General features: G+C 53.3%; 4 protein-coding genes across 4 annotated transcripts; 2 read left to right on the top strand and 2 right to left on the bottom strand.

Annotated features, from left to right (window-relative positions):
• Nucleotides 1-304: 304 nt before the first annotated feature.
• Nucleotides 305-3,631, bottom strand: J4E88_010061 (uncharacterized protein; the record flags this gene model as incomplete). The annotated part of the gene is made up of 3 exons (XM_049403657.1): nucleotides 305-589; nucleotides 641-1,021; nucleotides 1,076-3,631. 3 exons carry the CDS (start codon nucleotides 3,629-3,631, stop codon nucleotides 305-307), a joined length of 3,222 nt encoding a protein of 1,073 aa, XP_049250586.1.
• Nucleotides 3,632-4,283: 652 nt separating this feature from the next.
• FUR1 (Uracil phosphoribosyltransferase, synthesizes UMP from uracil) lies at nucleotides 4,284-5,178 on the top strand (the record flags this gene model as incomplete). The annotated part of the gene is made up of 4 exons (XM_049403656.1): nucleotides 4,284-4,432; nucleotides 4,501-4,859; nucleotides 4,906-5,077; nucleotides 5,127-5,178. The coding sequence occupies 4 exons, from the start codon at nucleotides 4,284-4,286 to the stop codon at nucleotides 5,176-5,178; spliced, it is 732 nt and encodes a 243-aa protein (XP_049250585.1).
• Nucleotides 5,179-5,538: 360 nt separating this feature from the next.
• On the bottom strand, nucleotides 5,539-6,035 carry J4E88_010059 (uncharacterized protein; the record flags this gene model as incomplete). The annotated part of the gene is made up of 3 exons (XM_049403655.1): nucleotides 5,539-5,886; nucleotides 5,937-5,987; nucleotides 6,033-6,035. The coding sequence occupies 3 exons, from the start codon at nucleotides 6,033-6,035 to the stop codon at nucleotides 5,539-5,541; spliced, it is 402 nt and encodes a 133-aa protein (XP_049250584.1).
• Nucleotides 6,036-6,614: 579 nt separating this feature from the next.
• On the top strand, nucleotides 6,615-8,375 carry URC1 (putative GTP cyclohydrolase; the record flags this gene model as incomplete). The annotated part of the gene is made up of 5 exons (XM_049403654.1): nucleotides 6,615-7,056; nucleotides 7,108-7,518; nucleotides 7,570-8,196; nucleotides 8,250-8,320; nucleotides 8,370-8,375. The coding sequence occupies 5 exons, from the start codon at nucleotides 6,615-6,617 to the stop codon at nucleotides 8,373-8,375; spliced, it is 1,557 nt and encodes a 518-aa protein (XP_049250583.1).
• Nucleotides 8,376-9,870: the final 1,495 nt, after the last annotated feature.

The following is a 9,870-nucleotide window of genomic DNA, read 5'->3' as shown; positions in this document are numbered from 1 at the left end:
TGAAGAGCCTCGCTGCACGACCGTTACTATTCACATCTCTGTCCAAGATGCTGGGGTATCGAAATCTTTATATACAATACAAGCGATCCCTTCCCAGCAATGACCGCATACGCGTAATTCGGGGTATCATGCCATAGCCATTAAAGACCCAACCAATAAGAAGCTACCTGTGAAGAGGGAAATGACTTGCTGCCCAATGGTAAACAACCTGAGGGTCAATCAAGTAAAGACAAAGCGCGTCTGATCAGTAATGAACCAATGCCCAGGCGGCATACCAGAGTCAAGCCTCCGCATCTCTGCACCATCAAGTGCTCGCATTCTGTAACCGTTCCACGACAAGCATGAGGCGCGCCGTGTAGGACTGCAAAGCCTCTTGACCCTCTGTTCCCTCAAGATTTCCTGCCTTCTGGTCAACGTGTTGGTGCACACGGACAAATTCCTTGATGCTATCGACAAGGGTGTCAAGTCGCTTGTTCGGTAGCAGCGTGCGGACCTTTGCCCTTATCTGGTCGTTGAGACTCAGATTACCAAGGAGCACGGCAAGATATCCAATGGCTACACCAGAATGCGATTCTTCCATAGAAGCAGCCTAAAGCAGGGTTAGCATTGCTGAAAGCATGACTGCTGAACGCGTACGTACCTGTGAAGCACGCTTTGATCCCTCCAGGAAGATGGCGACCAGAGCGTCAATCTGATCAGCGACATTAAGCCTCATCTCGTCGCTCAGCTCCGCAAGATTGATGGAAGCACCCAAGCTCAAGATGAGACTATCCAAAACCTCTGTCCGCTTTTCCGTTGCTAGCCCCGTACTGATCGACTCAAACTTTCCAACGATGGAATGCGTCAACGGCTGCACAAAAGCCATTGCTGAGAACGGCTGGCAAGCCTTTGGCTTGTTGTTCGTCAGGTTCATGCATAGCCTGACAGCGAGCATAGTTGATGCAGCGCTGTCAGGCTGGAAGAACCGAGGCATAAAGCCCGCAATACGCTGAAGCACACCAGTCGGCCAGGAGGCTTGGATCTGTCTCGTGGCAGAAATTGACTCAAGTATGGAAAGTACTGTTTCCAGGCATACTTTGTCCGCGCTTCCTTCCTTGCCCGATTGCAACCGGTCATTCGATATCGAGGCAATCTCAACGAGCTGGGAGATCATCGTTTGATCAAGTAGCTTATCAGCATTGCCAGCCTTCCGCATACCAATGATGAGCAGCTCGATAGCTTTCAGCGCGACAAGCTGGGGAGATATCTTCTGTACTACGCTGGATGACCAGATAGAGCTTTGCTGGACTAGGGTGCGAAACGTGAATACCGATTCCTTAGCAATCTTAGACATGTTCGACTTGCGATCTTTGGCGATCTCCTTGATATCCGCATCAATGCTGGCTAGCTCGATCAAGTGAGCGAAACTGCCGGTCTCCTGTAACTCGTCTAGGACAGAGTGGGTAGGGTTGGTACGGAGGATAAATACTGTGGCGACGGCAGCGACAAAGTCGAAGATAATCTCGCGACCGCCAGCGATGTTCTGGAAGAACTGATGGGCCAGAGCCGAGTCGACAAGCTGATGACAGAACGTCTCATCGGCCATCTTGGTGCACAGATCGATCATTGCGCTACGCCTCATACTCTTACTGTTGGTAACGGATATGTCTCCGATCATCATTTCGATCTCATATCCGATGATCATGTTACGCCCCCGTGTCTTGAGCTCGTGAATTTGTTGAGCCTGTGCTTGACTGTTCTGCTCGGGGTCATCCTCGGATACAGATCTGGTATCCATCTGGGACTGAGACCCAAAGCCATCGTCTAGATCCATCGAGATCAGTAGGTCATCCTCTGGATTGTCTTCCTTTAGGTACGAACGCGCCATTGCGTAAGTGAGCTTTGGACGCATGCCGAAACCAGACGTTGTCTGCGATGTTTGTGAGTCCACATTCGCTTGCTTGTCCACATCCATGTCGTCAGAGGACGCCGTTGAAGCTTGCTCTTTTCCGACTTCTCGTACAGATCTTCTTGCAGACGAGGGATGTTTTGAGCTTGCTTCAGACTCTTCTCCACCATCGCTGCTGCTGTCTTCTTCGTCATCGTCCGAGCTGGTCTCGGTTGGTTTAAGAGTGTCAATGAGTCTGCTCTTACGGGCCTTGGCACTGTGAGTGACATCAGACTTTGATCTTGCCAGGTTACCGATAAGTGATCTCGGTTTGCGATCCGTCAGCTGTAAGTTCGCCAGGCTTGGCATTGGTGTAGCAGAGGACGATGAATCGCTTAGCAAGCCGCTGAAGAGATCCCTCTGTCGCGGTGTCACGGAGCCAGGTACGACAGGTCTGGATTTCCGAACAGGGGTGGTCAACGGATCTGGTATGTCATACATAGTCTCGTCTTCCATCTCAGGCACGTCTGGGATTTTCTTGACAGGAGATGGCCTGGGGGCCTGGCGATTCGGTATCATGCCGCTCAGAGTAGCAGGAGAGGACTGGCCCTTGACCATCTTTCGCGGTGCCATGACGGGTACGGTACGTTGCCTCGTCCTTGTCGGTTTGTTGAGTGCCAGCGCTGGCGGTTGCGTTTTCCGTGTTGCGCCTGCGACGGGCTGCAATAGTGATGCATGCCCCGGTGAAGCACTTTCTTCGTTCTTCTGAACCTTCCGGCTCCGCTGATGCGCCGTCTGTTCAGTCGTCTGTTGTACCACTGGCGTAGCCACTGTGGCAGTGGACGACATAGACCCTTTGCGCTTTCGCTTGTTCGATGCATTCGACTCGTCCGACTCGGTAGTGTCCTTGTGAGACTCTTCCGATGTTGTCTTGGACTTCCCGGGAGGCTCTTTATGTGCTGTCTGCGGAGCTTGACGTGAGATCTTTTTGACAGTTGGCGGAGCCTCTTCGTCCGACATCGGTATATCGAACACAGCGAGGTCATCGGTCGGTTTGGCAAGAGCTTTTCCTGCCGTCTTTTTCGCAGGTAGTGCCGAGGTTATCTTCGCATTCTTCTGAGCCTTGGTAGCTGTCGGCGCAACGGCCGTCGTCTCGGAAGACGCCTTTGCCTTGGCCACCGGCCTCTGTGATGACTCCGGGTCCCTTGCCGTCTGTTTCTGTGCTCCCACAGGCTGAGGCGTCTTCCCGCGTAGTGTCCGAGGTGCGATCGTATCCGAGGATGGCGGTGGCGGTGCCTGTGCGGGCGTTGGCAGCGTCTTCTTTACGGTGGCAGTATTCGCATCGTCAGGCTTGCGCAATGGCTGTGAAGCTTTTGCTGGCTTCTTGGATGCCACCACGGCCTCCCCTCTAGAAGAAGTTGAGGTTTCCAAGGCTGCTTCAGGTGCCCGACGTTTCGCTACGATCTTCTTCGCGGGCTTCGGGCGCGACATGAAGTCGTCATCAGAGGGTACATCGAAGACGTCGACATCGTCGGTCCTTGCGCGCGCATTCTCCAGACCCGTGCTGGCCTTCAATGTCTCTCCGCCCTTCTTCAGCGAGCCGTTCAAGGCTGCGGGATGTTTCCGCGGTCGGTCTGGGGATGGCGGCGCATCATCGTTGGAATCAGGAAGGGGCGGCGGCAGGGTGGAGCGACGCGCGGATTTGCCGTAGACTTTCTTGCGACGGTCGCCGGACGTGAAATTGGCGAACATGGTCGTGGCCATGTCGGTGCGTAGGCGTGTTGTGGTGACGCTCCCAAAGTTGGCTCAGACGCGCATCTCGCAGCAGGCGGGTGGCACCAGGGACCGTGGATGGCTTGTCTCGGCACCCGCTCTCATTCAGCTTGATAGCGTCGGTACACGCGTTCGCTCACCGCAAACCTATTCTCTCATTGTCGCGACTTCATCACAGTCACGGTGAAATGCTTAAAGCGGCTGTTTGCATGGTGGCTGGTGATCCAAGCAGGGTCCCGAACGACAGGCACGCTAAACAGCGGGGCATGGGTTGCTCCTTCCCAAACAGAGTGAAGGACTTCGCCGACGGTCACGAGCCTAGACTGTTAGCCCACCTACGCTCCAGCTCCTCTTTCCTGCCTCTTATCTGGACATCGTATCCATTGATAAAAGTCTGCTGTATCGTTTGGTCTTGCTCTCACCTCCATCTCATTCTTACCACCCCACAATATCAAATTGTGTTCCAACAGCACAAGCTCTGCTCACACATTCACGCGCCGGTAAGCTTATTTTAGACTGTAACTACGTCTGCATGTTCCCAAACGCTTCTCCTAAGATGCTGTATTTTGGCTCTGAAACATTTCCATACTACCAGATTTCTGCTACGTGACCTTGACTGACCATCCTCAGCCTCTCCCTAATCATGTCTTCCGACTCGCATCCACCTTCCCAATCCCTGGGCCCCGAATACCGTCCCTCAAATTTGAAACCAACAGCTACCGTCTCAACTCCCCTCAAGCAGGCCAACGTCCACATCCTACCTCAATCCCCTCAGCTGATAGCATTGCTCACGTAAGAGCCCCGTGAACCATGACCAACACCATGGTCGGGCACCATTACCTAAACTAACAACCTCAAAGCATGATACGTGATCGCAACACCGGCCGCGCAGATTTCATCTTCTACAGCAACCGCATAATCCGTTTGCTTGTCGAAGAAGGTCTCAACCACCTGCCAACAGAGTCCCAGGAGATCACCACCCCAGTAGGGCGCACCTACTCCGGTGTCAAGTTCGAGGGCAAGATCTGTGGTGTCTCGATTATGCGTGCGGGAGAGTCTATGGAGCAGGGTTTGAGGGACTGCTGTAGGAGCGTACGTATTGGAAAGATTTTGATCCAGCGGGACGAGGAGACTAGTAAGCCGAAATTGTACTACGACAAGTTGCCCGAGGACATTGCCGACAGATGGGTCTTGTTGCTGGATCCTATGCTGGCTACTGGTAAGTACACAAGGCGTGTTTGCGTAAGCACTGCTGATGGAGATAGGTGGTTCGGCACTCATGGCGATCGATGTGCTCAAGTCGCGGGGCGTGCCAGAGGAGCACATTCTCTTCCTCAACCTCATTGCCAGCCCAGAAGGCGCACAAAACCTTGCGGATAAGTTCCCCAAGGTGAGGGTAGTCACTGCCTTTGTTGATGCGGGTCTGGACGAGAAGAAGTATGTTTACTCCCATCTCCTAACCGCTCCATACTAATATGACGTGTAGCTACATCGTCCCTGGACTGGGTGACTTTGGCGACCGTTTCTACACCATGTAAAGAAATCAACAGCATCTCCGGTTCATCGATAGCATTTGCTGGGCGCAGGGCGGCTTAGGTTTAGTTGGGCATGCAGTAGCATGGTTGCGTCTAGAGAAAACCACATGATTACAGGCGTGTCAGGGTCATTGATGTACACGCTTGATTACTGTGTACACTTCTACAGGCTGCGCTCAGCTAACCGTGAACACACTCAGCCTGACGCTGACGACGATAATGAAACGCCACCGTGAATCTGCGGATCCTTTTTGGTAACCTAAACGCCATGCAAGCCATGATCCGCTCCCCATGTTCCCATGTATTATACAAGGCCTGAAGCCTTCACGCCTGGTCGTCCTCGCGCGATGGCCCCCGGGCGACTCAGTCCGCGTACTCGCCCTCAGCGTCAGGCTCGTCGTGTTCGATGAAGCCGCCGTCGCCGTCGTCGTCTTCTTGGTTGTGTGCCGTCGGCATCCTGCCCATGCGATTTGTACTCCGCGCCGTCTCGACGCTGCCCTTGGCTGCCTCCTTCGCGACGGCGTCACACGCATCGATCCAGTCGGCGTACACGTCGACGGGCGCACTGAGGTAGTTGATGTTGGTCTGGAAGGTCTGGCCGCAGACTTTACATTGCAGGTTGCCGACACCCGACTTCTTCTCGATGGAGACGCTGACGGACTTTTCGTGGTTGCAGAAGAGACATTGGAAGGTGGTCGGGAGTTTCTCCTTCTACAGGGGTGTTAGTCGGCAGGGCATCAGGGGAATAGGGTAGAGCCTGCCTTCTTGGGGCCTTGAGGCTTGCTGGAGGATTTGCGCTTGCCCTGCCATTGCTGTTAGTCTGCGCCTGCGATACCGTGAAGCCGGGAGGAACGCACCATTCTTCGCGTTGGTTAGAGTCGCCAGATGGGGAAGGTGTGTGTACACGTAATTATTAAGTAGCGATTGTGGTGGGGATATCCAGAGCCGTGTTTGGTGCTTGTCGCGCCGGTGTCGTGTGCAGTGACGCGAAATCGCGAGTTTGGCTTGAATGCGTCTCGAGTCTCGCGTGGTTCCGACCGCCAAGATCCCTGTCGCTCCCTTGCAGCTGCCGCATACGTCGATAGCCGATAAGCGCCCCCGCTCCTATCAGCGCTCGCCGCGACCATCATGCACGTGTGTAGTCAGCTGTTCGCTGCTGCCACCGCCGGCGAGCTCCTAATATCTGACCACGTTGATCCTCCTCTTCCTTCCTTCTCCTCCTTCTCTGGATTCTTCTGGTCCCCTTTGACGGTTGTTCAAAGTTGTGTTTGTGACTCTGTCCGCTCCCCACTTCTACATCATCTTGCGTGTTCGTCCTACCACCGGAGCTCACCGGTCTTTGTTTCACGACTCGATACCAACGCAGCAATCGCGATTGCTATTTGCCTTTAAGACCAGAGATCCTGTACTACTTTGTATGAGGCTTCCCATTACCAAACATGTCTACTGAAAGCACCACCAGCGATGCTGTCCTCAAGGAGATTCTCGATGGGCTCAAGGCGCTCCGTTCGGAGAACTCCGTACTGGCAGCTTCAGTCGACAAGATCAACGGCCGTGTGAACATGCTGGCAGGCATCAAGCAAATCAAGGACGAGGCAGCAAGTGAAGCTGCCAATGGCAAGCTGGACGGCGAGAAGGCGAAGGAAGTTGAGCCAGAGAAGTCCGTAGAAGCTGTTAGCGAGCAGTATGAGCAGCCACCTTCAAATGCTGATGCCCAACCACGTCGCACGAGTGTATCCAAGATTTCAAAGATCATCTTGACTTCATATCCCGGCCAAGCCGGTGTCGACCCGTTGCCAATGCAGTGGGGTGCCAAGGACCCTGCTGTTCGTGGCCCTGTCGTTGTGTCAAGACATGCGAACACTATCCGGAGACGTAACGGTACGTACATCCGAACAACTGTACAGCTTGTTGTTTACTAACTTCTCGTAGCTATCGGTGCTCATGGTGGCTCATACTCCATCTACAACGCCCTTGCTGTCGCCAGCAAGAACCTCGACATCACACACAAGCCAGACTTCACCAACACTGAGCCTGCCGCAAAGATTGGTCCTTTCCCGCAATGGAGCGACCCAAAGAAGATCGTGGCCATGGACCCATACGGCCATCTCGCACCCTGGCTGTACAAGGAAACGATGGACAAGGATGATGTTGAGATCAGACCTACCATTGCCATCACCAGAGCACACATGAAAGTGCCAGAACTTGAGGAGAGTGTAAGGAAAGGCAGGCTCGTTCCCGATGGCAAGATTTGTGTCAACGAGACTGGTGAGGTTGCGGTCACCAAGGTCGCAGTCGAGCCTGTATGGTACTTGCCTGGTGTTGCTGAGCGTTTCAACATTGGTAAGTGAGTCGAAATGTATTTCTGACTACATCCACTAACGCATTTGAAAGACGAGGGAACTTTGCGCCGGACTTTGTTCGAAGAAACTGGTGGTTCTTACCCAGAGCTCATCACCCGTCACGACATCAAGCTCTTCCTCCCTCCTATTGGCGGTCTAACAGTCTACATCTTCGGTGACCCAGCAAAGATGTCCGACCCCAGTGCGAAGCTCGCCCTCCGTATCCACGACGAATGCAACGGAAGTGACGTATTCGGATCTGACATCTGCACATGCCGTCCCTACCTGACTTTCGGTATTGAAGAAGCAGTCAAAGAGGCCCAGAAGGGTGGCAGCGGTGTTGTCATCTATTTCCGTAAGGAAGGCCGTGCTCTTGGCGAGGTCACCAAATACCTCGTCTACAACGCCAGAAAGCGAGGCGAAGATCGTGCCAGCGAGTACTTCAAGCGCACTGAGAATATTGCCGGTGTCAAGGACATGCGCTTCCAGGCTCTGATGCCAGATATCCTGCACTGGCTGGGTATCACCAAGATTGACAGAATGCTCAGCATGTCCAACATGAAGCACGATGCTATTGTCGATCAAGGCATTCCTATCCATGAGCGTGTACCCATTCCCGACGACATGATCCCGGCGGATAGTCGTGTCGAGATTGATGCTAAGATCCAAGCTGGCTACTGTATGTTTCTACTCCCTCTGATGCTCTGGGCAACTACTAACAGGATGTCGCAGTCACAACTGGCCATGTCATGTCGATGGACGAGTTGGCAAACGTAAAGGGTCGTGGTTGGGACGATGTCGACGTAAGTGCAACTGGTGACTCCTCACGATCTCATGCTGACCCCAACCTAGCATTGAAGAACTTGGATGATATAAACGAGGTGACATGTTGTAGGAGTAAGCCACCATTAGTGGTACAGTGCGAATTGCCTATGTCGACATGTGATGATAGTACATACAAAGAACTGCACTGTCCAGATACAACACATCATGCCACTTCAAACTACTTCGCTTTTGACCGTGCTTACATATTTACTGTATCACCTCTATGTTATGATCGATTTGATACTTCTACCACCATCTTCACGTGCAGATAGCAACAGCCAAGCCACCGTCCAATCCAACAACACCACCCCCCAACCAATCGCTTACCATCAAGTCCCCTCAACACACGTATCCACAGTCCACACGCCTCCCTCCGCATACCGCGTTCCCATCGCCAAAACACCCACCGGCTACCATACACATCCCCCACCACGCAAACCCACCTCATAATTCCAGTCATACTCGCATAACACACGTGAAAGAAAACGCCCCAAGCCCTGTCACTTCATGCATACATCGGCACCGCCACTAAACCGCAACAGCACAAAACCTCCCGCTTGACCTCCTCCCATCTACTATGATCGCTGTCCCTATACCAGCATACCCGGTCCCCTATGCCCCTCATCGCCCCTGTCACTGTGTTTTCCCTTTCACCCTGGTACACCCGCGCGTCGCCTTACCCGCACCTACCGCGCATGACCTGGCCTGACAGCTGCAGATGCGCCGTTTCGTTTGGAGATAACGATCTACCGGTGTGTTGCACGTGTTAGGCAGGCGAGAAATGTGGGAATCAAGGGTCTAGAATGCGGATTGTTATGTGGGTGTTGTGGTGGAAGTGTGCACGTGTTGGGATTTGGTGTGTAGCGGAAGTGGGGGGGATGAGACGGACGGGCTGTTGGTGTGAACGGAGCAAAGGACACCGATTGATTGCCGGGAGCGGCCCGCTTATTGGGTTGACCGCTGGTGTTGGTACACGTTGATTTTTTTTCTTTGCTTGCTGTTTTGGTGCCTTTTCTGCTTACCGCTTCTTTGTGCGTGCGTGGTTGTGGGTGGTTGGGAACTGCGTACGACTCCACTCAGATGTGTTTCAGATTTTGGGACATCGTGATCTAGTGTGGTGGTTCTTTTCGCTTTCGCCGTTGTTCGGTGAGGTAGAGTACGGGGTGGATCAAAAAGAATGTGTTTTTATTTGTTCGCACGTAGAGGGTCAGATGTAAGCTTTAGTTGGCTGATTATCGGTAGAGTTGCAGAGCGGAGTGCAGTGTGGTTACGATAGTGGCGGTAAACTCGTCATACTGTCGGCGACCGTTTCTGCGTTGCCGCAGTGACAGGCGCTTTTCAACTCGCTTGCTCAAGAACGAGACGCAGCATAAGACTCGGTATGGTGTTGAGCGGGTATGTATGTTAGTTTTCGGACAGGATCGGCGGCGAGATCTGCCGTAGGAGCGTGTCTGGATTTGCGGAGAATTTACTTGGGGCAGAGGCGTCTGAGCTGAGGGTGTCTTGAGTGAGGGGTATGTTGAGGAGG

The sequence above is a fragment of the Alternaria novae-zelandiae genome, assembly GCF_023758075.1.
Source record: "Alternaria novae-zelandiae strain BMP 2774 chromosome Unknown scaffold_28, whole genome shotgun sequence".
NCBI lineage: Eukaryota > Fungi > Ascomycota > Dothideomycetes > Pleosporales > Pleosporaceae > Alternaria > Alternaria novae-zelandiae.
This window is presented reverse-complemented; position numbering and strand designations above follow the sequence as displayed.